The 21,160-nt window shown below is 45.8% G+C and overlaps 1 protein-coding gene across 3 annotated transcripts; it reads right to left on the bottom strand.

Annotated features, from left to right (window-relative positions):
* Positions 1-202: 202 nt before the first annotated feature.
* On the bottom strand, positions 203-19,574 carry LOC137662144 (broad substrate specificity ATP-binding cassette transporter ABCG2-like). Of its 3 annotated transcripts, XM_068398235.1 has the most exons (17): positions 19,340-19,571; positions 18,116-18,259; positions 16,777-17,060; positions 16,143-16,202; positions 14,732-14,846; positions 12,207-12,359; positions 11,277-11,434; positions 10,025-10,176; positions 8,722-8,838; positions 7,623-7,888; positions 6,991-7,073; positions 6,519-6,608; positions 5,087-5,211; positions 4,565-4,719; positions 3,863-3,952; positions 2,519-2,631; positions 203-1,603 (listed from the first exon to the last, which is right to left on the bottom strand). In XM_068398235.1, the coding sequence occupies exons 3-17, from the start codon at positions 17,058-17,060 to the stop codon at positions 1,456-1,458; spliced, it is 2,109 nt and encodes a 702-aa protein (XP_068254336.1). In that variant the 5' UTR covers positions 18,116-18,259; positions 19,340-19,571; the 3' UTR covers positions 203-1,455. The 3 variants fall into 3 exon arrangements, with proteins under 3 accessions (XP_068254336.1, XP_068254335.1, XP_068254337.1); XM_068398234.1 differs by lacking the exon at positions 18,116-18,259; XM_068398236.1 differs by lacking the exons at positions 203-1,603; positions 5,087-5,211; positions 18,116-18,259 and having other exon boundaries at positions 2,535-2,631; positions 19,340-19,574.
* Positions 19,575-21,160: the final 1,586 nt, after the last annotated feature.

The following is a 21,160-nucleotide window of genomic DNA, read 5'->3' as shown; positions in this document are numbered from 1 at the left end:
CCGGCTCACGCAGCAGCCAGGGCCTGACAGACACCCCGCGCGTAGATCCGGAGCCCGGTCCCCCCACCCCTTCTGGCCGCGTCGTGAGGGGCGGCCTCCGGTACCGCGTGGAGCAGGTGTCTGATGGGTGACAGCTTCAGGTGCGGGCACAAGAACAAACAGCCTTTATCACGGCAGGAGGAGAAAGACAAATACCCAGATGTAAATCGTGGCACGAGTTTAATTTTCACCAGCTGTAAAAGGCAGTGAAACAGCACAGAAAGAGCATGGTTTGTGCTTGATGTAGCTGTGCTGTCAGTTGGTTTATTTCACTCTTTCTAGCACCAGGACTGAACCACGTATTGCAAAAGCACCAGAAGCACTTTCACACTGCAGGCCAGTTTGAAGGGCTGCAGCTAGCCCAGCCCTCACAAGCAAACTCTCTAGCCTTGTGTTTGAGGATGTTTTCCTTTGGCTTAGTGGGTCCACTTGCATCTGAGGGTCTTAATGCAGCTAAAAGCAGCTCTACTTTTGCTAATGATGTGGTAAGGAGACAGCTGCTAGCACGCTACAGTCTGTCCTGTGGTGACTGTGGTAAGCATTGCTGTAGTTGCCACAGCAGTGTCTATATGGTTTTTTTCAGTCCATAGTGTAAGTAGCACTATATATAGATGGTGTAGTTAAGCATTAAGTCTGTTAAAAAGATCTGGCATTGATAAGTATACAAATTTTTATTTAAAAAACAAAAAGGGAATTTCCTCCCTTCCTCTTAAGAAATAAATGTACTTTTTTGCTCCTGCTGTTTTTTTGGGGGAGGTTGGTTGGTTTGTGGTTGTGGTTTTTTTTTTTACCCAGTACAACAGTATATATTTCTCACATTTCTTACATTAGATGTGTTACACCACTGCTGTTTAGTTTTTAACCGAGCAAAAGTTGTTTCTGCTAAAAGAAAGTATAACTGTTCTTGCTTGGCAAGGAGTGCTCATTCCCTGTACTGACTTCTAACTCAAATGCATCTCCAACATGCTGTGAATGGTCTCTGGCCCTCCTCAGACGTGACAGGCACTAACAAGGGGCAACATATCAATGCATAAATGCCATCATCACCTTACACCATTTGTGATGGAGAAGCTCACACGTTCAAAGGAAAATGTGTCCCTTTGAACATTTCCTATACAAGTTGGCCACAGGAGAATAATGCTTTACAATATATAGTTTGATGTGTACCTAAAGAATTACGAGAATTATATTATCTCAAAAAAAAAAAAATCACTTACGCAATGTACATTAATGCATTTCTCCTTAAAAACCAAAATCATACAATCATGTGGAGATGATGCTCCAGAAACAAGGGGACAGAGTTCCCATCTGAAGTCCAGTAAGGTCAGTTGAAATCTTTTGGCAATCTCCAGTAGGCCCTAACAAGCTTTGCAATTTTATGACTGGAGAAGCTGCAGAGCAAGGCAACGCAGGAGTCTATGTGAACTTTCTCATAAACCGGAGTTTTGCATAGGCAATCATAAGGAAGATAACAGTCATGCAGAAGAGAGCCACTATGTTTTCCCACATTGCCCAGTTGGTAGGTGTGATTCCTTGGCTGCACAGGTATGCTTCACCAGAACACCTGCAGAAAAGCATGGGGCAGAAGTTGGTATTACTATGTGGTGCAAGTCTTCAGGTAGTTACTTTTATTCCCATTCCACAAAGATTCTTCTACCCTCAACTCTGCAAAACAGGTGACACCAAGAGAGTAACTTCATAACCTATCACTAAAAAAAAGCTTAAGGGACAAATCTAGATCTCTGGTTCTCATATTTTTTCAGTACTATCGTAATTGTTGTTTATAGATAGCTGGCAATTTATGAGTAAACCTCAGAACCACATTAAACCATGGTAAATACAAAAACACTACTTTCACACAGCAATCATTGGAGGTCCATTGCAGGGGTTTGGGGTCCAAAAGCTGTGGAAACAGTGCTCTAGCACTGTTCCCTGCAATAACCTCAGTTTGCCAGCCCTCTAGCATGTGTCATGAAATACTTGCATTGCTACAGCTTAAGGTATCAATGGTCAAGAGTACATCAAATGGAGCAGTAGCACCGGGAGAATGTTACCTTGGCTCTCTGCTGTATCTACAGGGAGTTTAATATTTACAAGCAAGCTCTGAGGGGCAGGTATGTTTCTGATCACAGGTCTACTGCTTCCCAACAACTTTGTAGCTGTCCACACATTGCATTTCCATTGCTAATTGACCCTGGTTTTGTTTAAGAAACCTGATAAGCCAGGGCTAGGTTATAAAAAACAAAATTTAATTTAGCCCATCTGCCTATTTTTAGGAGTAAAGTTTCATCCCTGCTTCACTCTTGGGTAATTGTGAAGTTTTACTATACAATCCTAAAATACATCCTTTTGGGACATACTACTGAGACTGGCCTGTGAGTGGTTATTCTGTGAACATAAAAATTTGAAACAGTCAGATTTCTCTTTAAGCAAGCCATCACAATTCAGGCCCAAGAACCATCATGAGTTAGAGACTTACATTTCTCCTGAAATATCAGGGGGACAACTGCCTGAATCTCCCACAGACACTGTAACATTTGAATTCTTCTCACCACAGAAGTAGAGATCTCTGAACTCATTCACTTGGAGAGCCTAGGGAAAGAGGCAGACATCAGATTTTTACATAGTTAGTGATTTGGGGTGCTAAAACTTAAACACCTCCAAGGAACTTGATTATTAGAAGACAGATATCACCATTCTTGGAATTGTATGTTCATTTTTATTTTGCTGTTCTTAATCACTGCCTTTCTAAGGAACTGCTCCAAGTTCTACATGCAGGATGGTTTGGTGTCTGAGTCTTTGGCTTCAAAGTTACATTTCGGTGATTTAGCCATGGGTTTCTGTCTCCCCAGCTACAAGCTCCTGTTCATCCACTTCCATCTGGGTCAGTAGATTGACCCAGAAAACCATGTGACTGCTTGCAGACACCCCAGCACCAGCACACTGAAGTAGATGGCACAGTCAGCCACGGCAAGAGGGGAAAGGTTCCCTTGCACTGGCAACCTGGGCTAACTGCAGTCTCAGGGGACACTTCCACATTCAGCAACACTGATAATATATCTCAGTGATACCCAAACAGGGGAGGTCTCACACATCTCCCCCACTCCCTGATTCTACCTTTCTCTTCCACTGCCAGGCAACATGGTCTTTTGCCCACACCACCCTGCACCAGCTCTGGCATTCATTTCACTCAAAGGTAGGAAACTATTCCTCCCAAATAGGCTTGGCCAGGATGAAGACAGGAGATGGAAGCACAACTCCCACCTGTGACCAGTGGGTGACCTGCTATGTCTAGTTACTGTGTTTCAAGCAGCTGCACCCTTAGCTTTCTGGTACCCCAGCTCCTTATTATTCAGAAATGGCAGTAAGTCATATTTCACTTCAGAGGAAGCCACACTGAAGACTGAGACACTCAGGCATTATGGTAAATCCTTTAACCAGTTGGACAGTCATTAACTGGCCACCCAAACAGCAGTCTCTGGAGAGGCCATACAATATTTGACTTTATTCCAAACCATAGGGATCAACTATTCAGGCTAGGAATTAGTGCCTCACTGGACAGTTCACTGTGCTGCTGTCCAAGCAGCACTAATTTTGTGGCACAAAGGATTTGTTCAGTCTCTGAGACCTCCCACCTCTCACACAGAGATTAACTTCTGCTTCTTTTTGGGGGTTGGCTGGTTTGTTCTTCTTTTACCATGGTCATGAAAGGAAAGAAACCAAATCTGACTTTTAAGAGAACTTCATTTATACTCCAAACCTCTCCAGGAAGCAGCAGGGTGGCTACATTACTCACAGGAGACTGATGCTACTTTCTACTCACAGTGAGGCCATATCGGGGGATGCTGAAGTACTTGAGCCAGTTCAGCCAGCCCATTATAGAAGGGAGGTTTACTAAGAGGCCTGAAAAGATCTGAAATAGAACAGAAATGATGAGTCACAAACTCTGTTTACTGCAAACAATGCCATTCCTGCACAGATTGCCCAGCAGAGGTGCACTGGGACAGATGGACCTCCTACTGCTGTTATGCCTGTGCCTACAGGCACGAGGTTCAAACCTTGCAGCAGTTCCAGCCAGCTGGTCCAACAGCACACCCAAGTACTCCAGCTGAACCACTTGAAAAGAGGTCAGAAAGGTTTTCTACATCCACATGTGAGCCAAGCAGCATGCATGCTAACAACTTCTTGCTCTGGAGGACTGTGTCCTATGGTAGAGCTAGCCAGAGGCTAAAGAAGGATGACTGGGAGGTGAGGAAGTGGAGAAACAAGAAGGAAACCACAGGGAACCTTAAGGGCTGTTACTGTTTCAGCTTTCTCCTCTGACCTACATCTTTCATCTGTGCTCTCTCCTGCCTGGAACAAGGTTTGCTCATTTACATCTTAGAACAACTGGACTTCATAGCTAAACTTGACACTTCAGGCTGTGCTTCATCACAAGTGTTTTTGGCTCAACCCAGTCCTCTCAGCCTGTCTCAGCTGCTTCCTCATCTCCACCAAAGGTGCACACACACCTTAATATACTTACAAGCATCAGGACAAAACAAATAGTGATGAGCAGATTGGCCACAGCCACCACATCCATCCCAGCACTGATAGCCAGAGATATGGCCGTGGCAGTGTAGGACACCAGTGTCAGGGTCAGCATGCAGAAGAAGAACCGTCCCGCAACAGCTTGATATCCTGTCAAAAAACAGGAAGGAAAGAGTCAAGTAAACAACCACATTATGAATCCCAGAGAGGTACCCTTGGACTCCTATACAAGACAGGTAAAGCAGGAAGAAAGACAAAGTTTGGAGTTGGCAGGAACTATGCATGCTCCAAAGGCCCAAAGAGCATTACCAAAAGATGTGGTCAAGCAGGTCCCTGTCTTAGACTGCTGGTGTCTCTGCCCCTGCCCCAGAGTCCTCCGAAGTTTTGATGCCAAGCACTTAAATCAGTTGAAAGTTCAACTAATTTCATGTTATAGATATAGGAATTAAACTCTGGCTAAGTCAGAAATCAAATGTGTTGGAAGATGACAGTTTCAACAAAAGCATCAATTCTTTACCAATCATCCAGTAAGTGATGCATGAGAATATGATGACCGGAGCAGTTCTCATGGGCAGCAGATCTCCTATCATCAAGGCCAGGAAGTAGGCAGACACACGGTAATATCCACTGGTGTACTGATGGCTGCGAGGACAGGAAGGAGGGGAGTTGTACAGGTTTAGAGGTTACCTAGGAAGCGGGCTCAGCATGAGTGTCTGGTTTATCCTGATCGGTTTCTGTTCGCTCTACCACTGACTCCTTCTCTATATGCAAGTTGCTTATATTCTCTGTGCTATCACTTCCCACTCTGTAAAGTCAGGGCTGATCTAGAGCCCTCCAAGGAAAGTGAATGAAAGGCTATGTGACTGCTAAGTAACATATTGGAAAAAAGCTCCTAAATCTCTTTTCAAAGAGAATGATTCTTGACACAAAAGCATGGGAAAGTATTAGACTGCTATTAACTGGAGAAACACTTCATCCACAGCTAATTCATACAGCTGCTTCCAGGGGAGAAGAAAAGATACCCAAAAATGGGAAAACACCTTTAGGACATCAACTCAGCTCCAGTTCACAGGGCAATTAAATGTCATTATGGTTGTTTTGCTGCTTAATGAAGCTCATGAAAAGATGCTTTAATTGGTGAGGTGCCAAAAATCCCCATTGACACAGCTGGTAAGCTAAGCTGGTAAGCAGGGCAGATTGGCAAGAAATGTCAGTGTGAAGGAGATTCACTCCTGAGCAGCTGTTAGGGGCAATATTAAGCTGCTCTGAGCAACCTGTGGGTGGACATGTGCATTCCAGGCACAAATTCCAATTTCTTCTTTACTGCATAGGATCTGTCTCTTGCCCTTTCATCCCATAAGCTGGAGGCTGTTCCAAACTACATTTTCAACATGTATGTATATGTGCATGTGTGTATATAATATATATGTGCATTTACATACATATACACACATACACATATATATATATAGAGACGGAGAGCTGCACTTGACTATTAGGGAGCTCTTATAAGCCAGCCAGCAGCCCTCTTCATTTGAGCATCCCTTGCAAAGCTTTTTCAAGAACTCTCTCCATCTTTGCACAGTCTTACCACTTTAGGACCATTGCAAGACAGCGTTTCAACTCTATCAGTAAGAGGGCAGGCAGGGTTCACAGTCTGCAGTATTCACATGCAGACTTCAAAAACAGCTGTTACCAAAAGTGGGTAGGAAAAGCACTTCTCAAACTGTGACACAGCAAGAAAGTAAAAGCATTTTATTTCTCCCCTCCTTCCCCCATCTCTTAGCATTTCAGCTCCCTGCTCTACAAACCAATTTAGCATTACTATTACAATCTGATGTTGGAAGGGAGCAATCAAGCCTTTGGTGGAAATCATTTTGTTTAACCTGTAAGATACTCCCCCCACCTCACTCCAGGGTATGAGACAGACTAAGTGCCTCATTACTTACACAAATAGTTTCTTGTCTCTGATGAACAGCTCAATTGCAGAGACACTGGAAAAACACTGGTTTGTGGTGATGAAAAACAAGGATCCAACCCTAGAAGGCAAAACAGAACTGTCAAAAAGCGAGGAATCAGCCTAGATCAACACTGGCAGCCTCAGACACCATCATACCATCAAGTCAGTGCTTTTCTGTTGCTGTCCACAGAATGGAGATATTTAATCATGCTACTCTAGATCTTAGCTGTAAAACCAGGTTTATTCCTTTATCTTCTCTTTCACATCTTCTTTGTACACCTGTGCGAGCCCAATAGAACTGTGGTCTCTTTAGGACCTCCAGCAATACCATGGTGCAGTGCATTGAGGCATGTGAACCCAGCCCTCCTTTGTGGTCCAGGTGGATCCCAAGGCCTTCCCTGTGGCCAAAACCTGTCTGCTACAGACAGAAAAATGAGCAAAGCTGTGGCTTTCCAACTTACCGATTCTGAATGCCACTTCGATCCAGTTTTACACCGAAAAAGATAGCACCCACAACCAAGGCTAGAATTATGGTCACTGCAATCTAGAAGTGGAAAGAAGAAAGGGAAAAGGGAGTCCTTCAGATAAAGGGCAAACTTATTAAGGCATACGCAGGGTTTAAGATTCCCACTTGCCTAAAACTTTGCTGTTGTGAGTCAATGTATACCTACGACATACGCAATTACAAGCCTTATAGCAAATTTTCTGAGTTTATCCTCTTCAGTTTTCTCCTTCCTCTGATCTTCTGTGGCTGGGAAAGGTTAACAGAAGCATACTCAAAGAATAACCCAGCTTAAAATTTCAAGTAAGGCACAAAATTAACATCACCCTAGAAGCTCCCCATGTGAACCAGAGAATCGAGTATTTCCCCCCACTCCCCAATCTTCAGTGCAGTAGTCCTTGTGCTAAAGTAAAATGGAAGGTTTTTTTCAAAGGTAACAAACGTAGCTGGGCATCTCAGTCCACTTAAGTGGCAGTGGCACAGGACTTTCCTGTTTCCCTAGCTGCCTTTGAAAACAAGTCTGTCCTACAAACTGCAGATTGCGGGACTGAGAGCAGAGGCAGTCTGAGACTTTTAGCAATTGTTACCTACTTGTGCAATGGAAGCCTGTGGGTTCCTGATGAGGTTTTTCAGGGAACGCTTGGACACCCAGTACAGCTGTGTGAAGAATCCATTTGCATAGGTAATCTCATGCCCCTGCTTGGATACTCTCTTCTTGCTTCCCTGTCCAAGCTCCACTTTCGCCAGTGCTTCTTTTGTGCTCTGATACAGACTGGAGTTGAGATATTTCTGGTGCAGCACATCTACCACACTGCTGTCCATGTTATCTTCTGCCACTCCATTTTCACTACTCACCTCTGAGTGAGAAAGACAAGATATGGCTTGTGATTCCTCATGAACCCTACCTTCAGACATGGCCCATCAACATGCTCAGCCACTTTGGAGGCTGAATAAAAAAAAGCAGGAATGCCCAGAGAATTTGAATTGTTCACGCCTTAGCTTTGAGCTTAAGAGGCTAGCTTGAGTGAGAGGGGTTCCCTACGGTTTTAATTGAACCTAGCTAATCTGCCTGTTCTTTGTGGCACGGAAATGGCCATATTCTTAGCATGAGGCACTAGAAAACCTTTGTTTCATTGAATTTTGGGGAAATCAATGTTTGCTCTGATCTACTTCCCCACCCCCCAAAAGCACCATTACAAAAACTATTCCTTTATAATCCTTCAGTCATGGATATAGTACAGCATCCCCAAACAAATATTTCCCAACATTTCACTCACTATATTGTTAGAGAGTTTGTTTTCTAATCTAGTTCCAATTTTTCTCACTGCCCTGTAAATCCATTACCCCTTAGCCTATCTACCCTGTCTTCTCTGCAGCAGCCTCTTATGTGACTGAAAACTTCTGTCTTCTGTCATCTGTCTCTTGAGACTAAGCAATTCTAGTTTTTCAGTCTTTCCCACATAGGTTTTGTAAATTACTGATATTTATCACTGCTCTCCTACATTTACTTTTAAAAGTCTTCTGAGCTCTTTAAAGAAGCCCAAAGCAAAGTATATCTATTAGTAGGAAAAATAAAAAGATAATTAAGTGCCCTTAGGCTGGAGGAAACCCATAGAATAAGAGCTTGCCATCACCACATACAACTTCCCTTCTACACCAGCCAGCAGTGGATTTCTCCTTCACAATTTACCTTTTCCAGTGTCCACAGGTCTGTGATCTTCCTTGCTTGCTGCCACAGCAGTTGAATCACCATTTATGATATCAAGGAAGAAGTCAGCTGGATTGTTGAAGGGTTCACATTCATATCCTTAAAAAAAACCCCAAACATGCAACATTTTTGTATTGCACAGAGCACAGCTTGGAATGTCAGGTCTAATACTGTATCACTCTTCCACAACCCTGTTACAAAAAAACTTCACTGCTTTCCATGAGCATTAGTTCACAGCAGTAGAATGGATTTAGGAGATGTTGAATCTGAGGTATCTATACAGAGCTTCAAAGTTGCTTATTCTCCACTGATTTCAGTTGAGGAGAAATCTGTAACTTGCTTCTACACAGTTCAGCATGGACAACTCTTGCCTCCTTCCCAGTGCTGTTCAACCACATCCCACTCTGAAAGACACACAGTTCCTCAGTAGAGGTTGCTGGATGTCTGCTCTACAGCCTCAGGTGCTTGCTCTAGAAGCTCAGCTCTTGCTTGTGCTTCCTTGGTCACAAGGAAGAGGAAGGGCTGTCCAAGAGCAGCTTCTTATAATATGGTTCTAGCTATGGGACAAGGAGGAAATTAAAAAAAAAAAAAAAAAAAAGGCAAGGATGCTTATTCTATAGCATTCCTGTCAGAAAGAAAGTGAGGTGGGATACTAAGAGGAGGAGTAGAAGTAGTGAGATTGGTTAAAGCATTTCCCTTAAAGCCAGGGAAAGCTTACAATCCAGTGTGTCCATGGCTGCATCTAGACTAGATTGGAAATTTACTCCACATTCTCTGTCCATTATGGTCAGAAACCCTCACCCTTTGTACTTGGAGAGGGGGCAACCACCCAACAGTGCAATTGTTAACCCATCTTAAGACACACCATGATTTTGTCCTCTCTGTCACCTGCCTGCATTTGGACTAGAGCAGATTCTTGGCAGCAATCTGTAGGGGCTGATCGAGTCTGCAGGCTGTGGTTCAAAACCCGCTGGGTCTGCCACCTAGGCCTGGTAGAACTACAAGCATCATCTTGTCTGTTGTGCATCATGCTTCTAAATGTCCAAGCGATTCTGGGTTTTCGTCCTGATGCAAGGCAGAACAAAGGCAGGAGAGCACCATGCTTTTTATCATTTTTGGTTTTTTTTTCCCGTTCTAACATAACACTGTTTAGACTGTATGTGTACAGCCTCTAGTATCCTAGTGATAAAACAGCGCAGGACTGTTATCCAGTGCTAGGATAAGAATCTACCCACAGATTAAACTCATTAGCCAGTTGCCTTTGCTCTTGGCACAGAAGACTTACCAATAGAACTAAAGTACTCCAGGGCCTGCTTCGCAGGACCATGGTACAGCACCTTTCCCAAACCTAGTAGTGTCAGGCTGTCGAACAGCTTGAATATGGAATAGCGGGGCTGATGGATGGAAAATATGATGGTTCGCCCTCTTCTTGAGAGCCTGAAATAGAAACAAAACATCTCTCAAATACACCACACTGCATTTCAGAAAGGTCATGTTAACCCAAGCAAAAAATAAGTATCCAAATCCAAGACAAATACTTCTCAACTTCTCAGGGTCTCGACCCAGAAAAGCTGTAGTTTCCCCTTCTCTGTCACTATATCAGATGCTGCCTGCAAGACCTTCAAGACAGCACCCATCATTACAAGAGACTGTCATTGCAGTTCGTGTAGACAAAGTATGATGTTGTCTGTAGCTAGCAAAGGTTGAGGCCACAGCTGTACATAAACTCTCCTTACATGTTTTCTATACCAGGCTTCAACTTGACTAACTGGAATGGTCCTACTGCACTCAATGGCAGTACCAGGCTTTACACAGCAGGCTGTGGAAGTCTGGCCAGCTGAGATTTCTCTTAGCTCTTCTGCTCAAGATTTACTCTCTAGAAAAATCAAAAGTAGTTTTCCTTCAGGTTTGTCAGACGCTCTTTCAAGTGCTTTAGCACTGATGCCCAACAAGTATTCTTGCTGATCAAAGACCTCTATCCACAAACAGCAGAGCAAAACATCCCCCCAGGCAAAACCAGACAACACGCTACAAACCCAGGAGGAGGGTTAGGAACTCATTCTCATTAAATAAGCCTTGTTTGGTCCTCTTTGTACCAGAAGACAGTTCATCTCCAAAACACAGGAGATGAAGGTAAATACTGAGGGTAAACTTTGAGGGTAAATCTGCAGGTGCAGTGTGATCTGAGTTCAAGGCTGTTGCCAGAGTGGAGGCAGAGACTTTGTAATAGACTCAGCTGGAAGGCCAAGAAATGACAATTACAAGGCCTGACCTCCCAGTCCACCCCTCTTTGTGGCAAAGGGAAGCTGCCCAAGCTACATCTGCTTTTTGGGCTCCAGTCCAATACTTGCTGTGGAAAGATTCCCATCCACTTCAAAACGCTTTGGACAAGACCCAAATAAATAATTTACTACCACTTGTCTATTTTTTTTTTAAAAAAAGAGCACTGTAGCTACTCAGTCATAACAGCATTCCTTTTTTTTTACTAATAAGCTGACAACAAAATTGCAGCAGAGCCCTGAAGAACTGATTCTTACTTCTTCAAGAGGATGAGGACTGCATTGGCTGTGCTGGCGTCAAGGCCAGTTGTTGGCTCATCCAGAAAAAGGACTGGTGGCTCTGTGATGAGCTCCATCCCAATATTGGTTCTTTTTCGTTCCCCTCCAGACACTCCTCGGATGAATTCGGTTCCTACCTAGAAGCAGAAGAAATCAGGTATTTGCAAAAAGACCTAGTCAGTGCATGCTCTACAGTTCAGGCATCTCCACGCCCAGCAGCCCTTTCCATTTTCAGAGTCCCATTAGTGAACTCCAGGGCCAGCAACGGATGATGGGTCTGACTCAGTGTGAGGGACTGTGTAGCAATAAGCAGAACTTGATTTTCAGAGCTACCAGGCACCTTATGATTTCAGGGAACAAGGATGACACTGACAAGGAGGAGCCAGAATAAGGACACAGCAGTCAGAGGTGGCATTGGTGTTCAGGGATGCCTTTTGTTGGTAGCTTGCCTGCTGCTCAAGTAAGAGTGGGGTAAGTAAAGTAAAAGTAAAGTAAGAGTAAAAATGCTGCTGGGAGGAACAAGCTCTGTACAGAACTTCTCCATCACAGTCCAGCTTTCCATCCCTCAGAGCTTTCAGCACTGTAAAAACAATTTCCCTGTCTTATCCCACAAAGCCAGGAAGTGACTGAGCAGCTTTCCAAGGTGCAATGACTAGGCAACTCTTTCCCCTCTGAACTTATAAAACATGCTGGACATGGACCAAAATCTCCCCCTTTTAGAAGCAAATACACATACCTCTTCCCAAGTTATCTTCTGGGCTGAAGACTGATTTCTTGTGTACAGTATGGTTTAGTCAGGTTCTTGCTTAGCTTAGTGTAGCTGCACTTTGTACACCATACTGCCCAGAGTCAAGTAGTTCAGTTTCTAGAGGTAGTATGATTTCCAAGAAAGGTATCCTCACTGCTCACCTTAGCATCAGCAACTTTGCTTAATCCCAGCTCGCTGATTATCTGGGTGACTCGCTCTTCCTTCTCTTCAACACTGATGGAGCTGGGGAGTCGCAGGGCAGCAGAGAAGTGCAGGTTCTCCCTCACTGTCATTGTGCCCATGACAACATCATCCTAGAAGAAGTACAAATGGACAGTTGGAAAGCCTACTTAGGTACCTGACTGGGCACCAGAGTCCCTGTGGTGGCAGTTGCTATATAAGCTGTTTGTGGACCACAGTGGAAACTAGACTGAGGGACAAGCCCTGCTTCAAAACTTAGATGACATGAAATTCAAGGTCACTCAGTAGCAGTCAAGGAGAGAATGCAGCTCTCCAGGCTCCCAGCTTACACCAAGCACCACCTCAGCCTGCTTTCAGGCTTAGGAGTTCAAGTGCAGACAGTACCATTTTGTACTGCACGTGCATTTTCCTTACCAGCCAAAGGGAGGCAGAGCAGGCAGCTGGTTTTGCAAAGACTTAAACTTCTGCCAGTCCAGCTGAAGCCAACGGACACTGCTAGTGCTCAGTCTTCAAGGTAGAGACATTCAGGGAGTCACCCAAGTCAGCTCTGTTCCCGGTTACAAGCCATATCTTGCTGTGGGGTCCAGAGCATCTGCCGAGTTCAGCTGCCAACAAGGAGCTCTCCCCAGCTCCTGCTGGCAGCAGCTCCTCAGAGAAAGAAGAGTATTGCACCAAGATGCTCCTGATTTTTTCCATGTCTCAACTACCTATAACTCTTGGGCACAGGACCTTATTCTAAGGGCTACCCCTTTAGAAAATCTTCAAGTCACATGCGTTTTGAGTAAGAATCAAATCTATCCAGCTGACAAACATCTACACCAACCTGTAACAACCATGAGCCAAACAGAGTTGATGTCAGGTCCATTCAGAGCTCCCTGCCTCTCCATCACCCCTGCTTTGATATTCGAGCCAATTCTGAATCCCACCATACGATGGGAGAAGGGCTGCAACACTGGGCAGCTGCTGAGAAACATGCCTGTTAATCAGGCATCTTTCAAATCTAGTGCCCTTTTGGAAGACACAGCCCCTAAGCTGCAGGGCAGCAGTTTTGAGCCTGCTTTGGGACTCCTTCCACATCAGATGTAGTTGATGAGCAGCACAAAGGATGTGCCAGCCAACCATGTTTGGCACTGGAGTTAACAGAGGAAGACTGAACATGCTGCTGTGCTAGAAGTATGTGACAGATACTCAGGGTGTAGTGTTACAATAAACTGGCTTTGCTGCCAAAGCTGGTTTAGGAATTTCCTACCGTCACTTCCCTCCCCATGCACCCTCAGTCTCTCACCCTAGCCTCCCATTCCCCATCCTCAGATCCACCAGTACAACTGTTTGGTGAACACACTGGAAACTAAACTGTGAATTTAAGCTACCTTAATACCAAACTAACAAACTGGGGCATGGCACCCTCACTTGCAAGGCATGAGTGGAGAGACCGCAAGCAGTTTTATAGGGATAACTCATGACTTAGCATGTCTATATGCTCATCTGCATAAAACTGACCCTATAAGCACATATGTATTTATATATTTAGGCCTTAAGTGTTGTTTGTAGTCTTTGGGACGTCTTTCTTTATTTAGGGAGTACTGCACAGGGGTGGGAGGGGAGAGAGACCATTTAATGTCTCACCTAATTGCCTATCATTTTAAGATTAAGTTTGGTTGCTTTGGATATTTGAGAGACAAATGTCTCAAACTGGGACCACTTGCAAGAAACCTCCTGGCCGTTTATGAAACACTGAGGATTTGGGCATGTTTGACCTGCAGGATCAAGACTCAGCATCAGTCTCGTCACATGCATCCTCCCTGCGCCCCCCAGCAGGCCCCTTTCAGAAAAGCTGCCTATTTCACATCTGCCTGCAGTCAGAAGCCTGGATGGTTTCCAGATTTGGCTGCTCATATGGCTGCCAAGAATCCCCTTCTCCTCAGCTCCCCCAGGGCTTTGAGGGTCTATTATTGGTCCAGGCCTCCACCTACTTCCGCAGATTCAGCCGGCTTTTCCTGTCTCTGAATGGAACGAAGCTCCCTCCCAGCCAGCCAGAATCAGAGGAAGAACATCAGGGATCTATTTACTTCCTAGAATTATTGTCTGATAGCTTGATGGTACTTCTGCCAGCTAGAACTGCTTCTGAGTTTTACAACAAGAGATTTTGGGTGTTGTGCATTTTTTTCTCACTTTTTTTTTTTTAAACCCTTGTTGGAACTTCAGGACAGAGCCCGAAGAAGCCGCCACAGTAGCCCAGTGGCTTGGGCATCCATGTGGCTTTGGGAAGACAGACACCTCCGTGCTTGACTTGACTGGAGTAACAGTTTGATTCTCTGTCTTCAATATCCCAGAAAAATACTAAATACTGTAACATCTGAGTTATCAAATTAGACTCTGTAAGGATCATCAAATATTACCTAACCTAATGGTTCAAGCTTTGCTCATGTTAACATGGTCTTCCCTCGCAAGGGCTCCCAAGGCTCCACTGAAGGCATTTACTCACCTGCACAACATATCCTGAGATGCACTTGAAATTTGGAGGTTGTGGGATGCCATCTATAAGCACTTCTCCAGACAGGCCTGCTGGGTCCTTTCTGGCAGCCAGCACATCTAGGAGACTTCAGACAAACAGCAGGCATTAGGTTTTGCCATAACAAGTGCTTTTACCTTTGACTGGGTAAGTACCACCAGTCAGGACTGCAGTTACAGCCTGCTCATGGCATGCTGAAAACCAAAGGGCACAGAAAGGAGCTGCTTCTGCTCTGGGGGCTTTAGCTCTTTGTACAGAAAGCCTGGTGTAGGTACAGGCTTTTCCAGTGCAAGGTGTGCCACAGCAGTATTGTAGCATACAGACCCTCACAGTTCACAGCAGTCAACCCCCTACAGATGTAAAGTCTTCATATTAACAGCTAACCTCAAATGCACACAGACAAAAGCACCCTGCCAAGTAGCTGCAGTCTGCTCTCCAGCCAGGGGAGCACAGAAGTAACTACTTTGATCTCAAGGAAATTAATCCAAATGGGTATAAACAGGACTACGAGTTAAGATTAATTCTATAAAGTTATTTTTTTAACATACCACTGGATTCTCCTTACTGCCAACACAGAGGCCAGCCTGTCTGCTAGCTAAGTAAACACCACCCTGATGAAGTGCTGCTCTTGAAAACATCCTGATTAGCCAGCAGTCTCCTTAGAGAGGAAGATAAAGGATCACCACAAAGACACACCTGTGTGAACCCTGGCCATATTTGCCAGTCTCTGACATTCTTAAAGGCAGAGAGTGACAAAGAACTCTCTTACTGTGGTTAAATGGGAGAGAAAACAGCATCAGCACTGACCAGAGACAGTCTGCATGGTATTTCTCTGTGCTTTCATCCAAAGAACTCAAGCACATGCACACCCCCACCACCAGGCCACAACCAAGTTGGGGTGACGATCCAGAGCATCCTACAGACTGACATTACACCATATTCCTGTCAGTTGTCAGAGAGGGGTTTGGCCTAGCATCTTCAAGGAAGTCTTGCTGCCATGATTTCACAGGGGATGACATCCCTCCTGCCCCCAAAGGAGCTTACCCCCCACTCCCCACCCCATGACAGGTCTAGGACAGAGCCTACACCTGAGCTGAAGTCACCTCAGTTCAGCCTGGTATCTTAACTCAGGCCACCGCTAAAGGTGACTGCAGTAATATGGACAACCAGTTGGAGCAGATGAGGGGCGCAACACCACTGCAGGGCAAGAACTTCAGGAAAGCCGACAGCAGAGGGCGACAAGGTCAGAGTGCATCACCAGGTTTCTCACATGCATGCAAAGATCTGAGCCTGTGGGTCCCTTTCATCTTCCCCAACCCTCGGAGCCCCAAATCCTCTTTGCACAGCTGACTGTCCATTTGAAGGAGCAGAAGAAAGTACTCACGAAGATTTACCGCTCCCTGTTGGCCCCAGGATAGCATTCAAGCCTGGCTTCATAATGCCACTGGAAGAAGGAAAGAATTATTTCCAAATGGAAGACTGTTCACACGCAGCTCATAGTAGAGCTAAGCTGTGTACAAAATGCTGTTGAAAGGAAAACTTAGAGATTATTAAAAACTTCTCCTTAAATCTGGAATCAATAAGCATTTTTCCAGTCTTGTCCCAGACTGCCAGTCAGAACAGAACCAGAGCTGGACATAAAAAGCATTCTATAAAACACGGAAATTAAGTGTCTTCCCTGCTGAGCTGAGTCTTGAAAAGAAGAAACAACTGCTCTTTGCTGTGCATTTCCTCCCACTGCAGCTTGAACCATCATTAAAGTAACCCCCAGATCTTCTGACAGAATAATTCACACAAGTTTGGTCGTGATTTGCTCAGATCAGTAACTGAAACTGCTTCAGCTATATCCCAGCTACTTTGCCTAAAAGCAAATTAGAAAGTGCTCACATGAACTGCAGACTGGCAGGAGGGTAATCATTTCTTTACCAGCACAGCTGGATCTGGAAGGTGACACTGAGGTCACCAATTCACAGCAGCAGATTAATTCCTACCTTCCGGTATTTTAAGCAAGAACTTACTAAACATTATGAAGGATCTTCTTTTCCACAGTTTTCCGTTTACATAGGAATCCACTGGACTGCTTAACAGAGTACTGGATGTTATGGAAACTCACAACAGAGCCCCGAGGAGATCGGAGGGACTCTCGTGTTGGAAAAGAACGTTGGAAATTGCCCGCTCCTTCCTCTTCTCCAACAGAAATAATGCTGTGATCAAATGTGTCTGCCATCATGTCCTTGTTACACAGGTCAAGCTCCACTGCATGGAGTTTTTTGAGGTCATTGTTGTTCTGAGCAGTTCCCATCTGTTGAGACAAAGAACACAAAAACATGCAAGCAAAGATTTCTGCAGAAAGTGTCTTAGAAAAGCAAGGTCACACACACACCACAGAATCCTTACTTGTGTCAAGTTTCCAAAAGGATGGACATCCACACTGGAAGACATCCAGTAGTCCCCAAAGGCACAGAAACCCACAGATTTAGAACAATACATAGAGCCTTTAAGAATGAGATGTGTGTTCTTGAAATGATGCTAGCTCAAAGAACCTCTAATGAGGTAAAATCCAAGCCCATCTGTGATGGTCACCATCTTGATCAACACAGTGGGGACTAGAAATGCAAGCTGCTACCACTTAAGCTAAAGAGACTCAAGATCCCCTTAAGTTACTTAAGGTGTAACATGCTTAGCTCCCCCACAAAGCCAGCAGAGAAAACCTATTGATGACCTGTATGAAGAACCACAGGAAGAAAAACGGTTGTGCTTATGAAAATAAAGACCAGTCACATGCACCTTGTTTGCTGGCACAAGTTTGTTTCAGAGATACCAATGTGATTAAAATAGCAATTACATATGTTGCTTATCATGTTTCAGTCACAAGTATCAAGGTACTTCCCAGCTACAAGAAGGAAGAGAAATTTGGATTTGTCTGTGGGCACCATTTACCCTGACGAATAGCAGGAGTTCACAGGTGAAGATCTGGGACATCCCATAGTAAGGAAAAACATGGTACAAACTGGTACATTAGGGAAAATTAAATATGGTACCTATTTGTAATCGCAGGCAAAGTTATAAAGCATTCTGGTTCAAGCAGATAAGCTGCTTCTGCAGCTCACAACAGGAGCACCTGAAAGGGAGGACATGGCAAAGGGAAGGAACTGTTCTCCCCGTCCAGGCATCAGAGCATACATAGTAGGAAATACATCAATATGGGTATAAACATTAATATCAATTCACTTATTAGTTACAGCAGCAGAGCTCTTTTGTCAAGGGGCTGCTTCCCTTTCTGTCACTGTAACTGATGGAGACCAAGTTTGGATCCCTTCACTCATTTAAAATAAAGAAAAGGTTTAAAGTTCTTGCCTTGGTGTTGCATTTGAAGAACTTGGAATCCCTGCAGTCCCCAAGTTCTGCAGCCTGTGCAAGGCCTGGGCATAACTTGCACCCTGCCTTTTAGCCAGGTGCCTTCACAGCTGTAAACCTTCCTGTCCCCTTTCCAGGGAACTACTGCAAAGAACAGAGGAATTACTACATGCCCCTTCCAGAAATTGAATGTGACAAGTTGGACTAACACGAGTTAGTCTAATAATCTACTTCCCTTCTAGCTGCTGGCATGAAGGTGTTTGTTGGAAAGCTAAAAACTTACTGTGATTTTGCAGAAAGCCAAGGTGGTCACCAGGCTAACTAAGAGAGCAAGGAGAGAGAACTGTCCACAAAGACATCTGTTGCTGGTTACTTGAGTTTTGTGGGAAGATCAATGTATCCCACCAATCACCCTTTTCCCACCATCTGCACTTCTTTCCTCCTAGAACTGAGAGCGTGATAACCAGTAGGACCAACAATATCCACCACTGCAGAAGTAGTGGATTTCTCAGGGAGACAGATAGTCATCCTTTTAAGAAATTGGATCTACATGAGCCAGATTTAAAGAAACAGGAATTGCCCTTTCTTCTCTGCCTCTTCCCATTACTTGAAGCTCAAGAAGTTGCAGTAGATTTTTCCTATATGAGTAAAAGTGGTGGGAAGAAGGAAGGCTTGTTTAGCATGGACACATCCTGAACTCTAAGGCTGGTCACCCCTGGGAAAGCCTTGCTTATGGGAAGCAAGAAAGGATATGCTGGTTATATCAGTAAGAGTAAGATTATATGCTTGAAAGGTTGCACAACAGATGAGGAAAAAAAAAAAGTCAGGATGGCAGTGACACCAGGGGCAAAGACCTGGTTAGACTTTTGAACATTTGACTGTCTTGTGTACCTCACATCTGTTCCGGATAGGTTCTGTAGTTTATTACACCATAAACCCGTTTATACGGGTTTTTGCAAAGTTACTGATAAGCACTGGCAAGCTAAACCACTGTGCGGGTATGTGCAAGGGTGATGGGAGGATGAGAAAAGCTTAGCAGAGGCTACAGGTAGGCTCAGGCACCAGCAGCACCTCACCAGTCCCTCGCCCTCGCCCCACGGGCCGGTTCCAGTACTAAGCCGGAGGCGCGACCCGACCCGACCCGACCCGACCTCTGCCGTGCTCCCCAGACCCCGGCCCGGCCCGGCCCGGCCCGGCCCGGCCCGGCCCGGCCCGCACCGTTACCTCCGGCTGCCGCAGCGCTCCGGGCAGCAGCGAGTCTCTAGCGGCGGCGCTGCCTTGGCGGCGTTTTATAACCGGCCCCGGGCGGCGGGTTACATAAAGCGGCGGCGGGGAGTGCCCGGCGCTGTCACGCAAACCCCGCCGGGATGCGGGCAGGGGCAGCGGCGGTGATGGAGCCCCGCTACGCCCGGTAGCGCGGCCCGGCCCGCGGCTGCGCGACCCGCGGGGCGGTGCCGCCCACTAGCCAGGCCGCCCCCGGCTGCGTGGGCCGCGCTGGGGCAGCCGGTTCCCCGGCCGGCGGCGCTGGGTCCGGGGCGGTGGAGCCCCACTGCGCCGGGATGCCGAGGGCTGCCCCGCGCTGTCACCCCGCCCTCCCGGGGCGGGGAGAGGAGGACGAGGCGGGGAAGCAGCATCGTTCTCTTGTTGGAAACCGCGGAAGGGGGGAACGGGCGCATCGGGCATGAATGAGACGCCCAGTAAATTGGCCGCGGCCCCTGCACATCCCTGGCACAGAAGGGTACAGTTGGGGGGTGGGAGGCAGCACCCAATCTCTCTGCCTCCCTCCCACCTTCTGGAAAGGCCATCACACCCAGAGAATGGTTCCAGTCCAGCTGGGGCCAGAGGCAGTCCTGGGAGGCACTCCAAGGGTGACACTGCCGCACTGATCTCACACCTTCACAGGCTGTGTGCTCCTCAGGTGTTTCCCCGCTGGGGCCAAGGGGGCCACGGCAGCCCACTGGGGTTACCTGTTGTCCATCGGGCTGCCTCTCTGCACCACCATGTGTTCCCAGCTAGGAGAATATGTGAAAGCAGGAAGATCAGATTTCCTTTGTTGTCAAGGTTTCTCCTTGGCCTCCTGTTCCCAAGCACTATTGTCTTTATAAATAGGCTTGCTCTCCCCAGACTCCTTAGTGTTGTGAATGCAGGAAAGGACCACTTCTATGGTTTATAAATATGATTTATATAAGTGCTGTCAAGTCACCATATTAATTGCCTCCAGTTTGACTACCCTCTGCAGTTCTGTACACATTGCTTTTTTCTAACAACACCTCTTGCTAGATCAATTTAAGGCTCAGCTAAGCCAAAGCATACCTCTAGCTACCCTATCAATAGCAGTAATAAAAAGTCCAAAGGTTCACCTATCCCTTTTCCAACACCTGCCTCCCTCCAGGTATGTTGATGCACTAGACAGAAGACACATCTCATGCAGCTGCATTACTCTACAGGGCTGACAACAGTCCAGAGCAGGTGGGATTATGAGAGTATTGAAATCGACTTAGAGATCTGTCAGGAGAGCAGGTTTTGCCACTGGTACACCCAAGGATCAGGCTTGCTGAATAAGGATGTTATCTTCAGTCACTCTACAGGTCAGAAGTGGACTTGAGTTCATGTTTCATTTGTGATTTAACTTCCTTTTTTGAGAAAAATCTGCCTACATTGAAGACTTTTGCTCTAGTGTTTCACCAAGCACGCACATCTCTCTGTCTCCAAGAATATTTCAAACCTGAATACTCACTACCCCTCAACGTGCTGCAGTGGCAACCTTCCCGTCATGTGACTGGGACAGTAAGAAAAAAAAGTCTGTGTGCTTGGGAGCAGAGGTGAGCATTTTCTGAGTCGTGAACTTGCTGCTCCGCATAGTGCCTGCACAGTGGCGCAGGACAAGCATTCACTTTAGGAGCACGATTAGAGGTTCAGGTAGAGGTTCAGGTTACTCGTGACGGTTGGTTTCAGTTGCTCAGCTGCTCCTCAGACAGAGGTGATGGATGCCTTCATGCTGGCAATTTTGGGAAAAAACTTTGCTCCTCCCACACTACATGGAAT

Source organism: Nyctibius grandis, chromosome 4 (assembly GCF_013368605.1).
Source record: "Nyctibius grandis isolate bNycGra1 chromosome 4, bNycGra1.pri, whole genome shotgun sequence".
Taxonomy (NCBI): Eukaryota; Metazoa; Chordata; class Aves; order Nyctibiiformes; family Nyctibiidae; genus Nyctibius; species Nyctibius grandis.
Note: the sequence above shows the minus strand (reverse complement) of the source record. Positions and strands in the feature narration are given on the sequence as shown.

Coding starts and splice junctions, on each gene's coding strand:
- LOC137662144 (XM_068398235.1), bottom strand. CDS start 17,060: ATGGGAACTGCTCAGAACAACAATGACCTCAAAAAACTCCATGCAGTG. Junction 8,839..10,024: donor GGAGTACTTTAGTTCTATTG/GTAAGTCTTCTG, acceptor GTTTTTTTTAAG/GATATGAATGTGAACCCTTC. Junction 5,212..6,518: donor AGAGACAAGAAACTATTTGT/GTAAGTAATGAG, acceptor CTGTCCTCGCAG/CCATCAGTACACCAGTGGAT.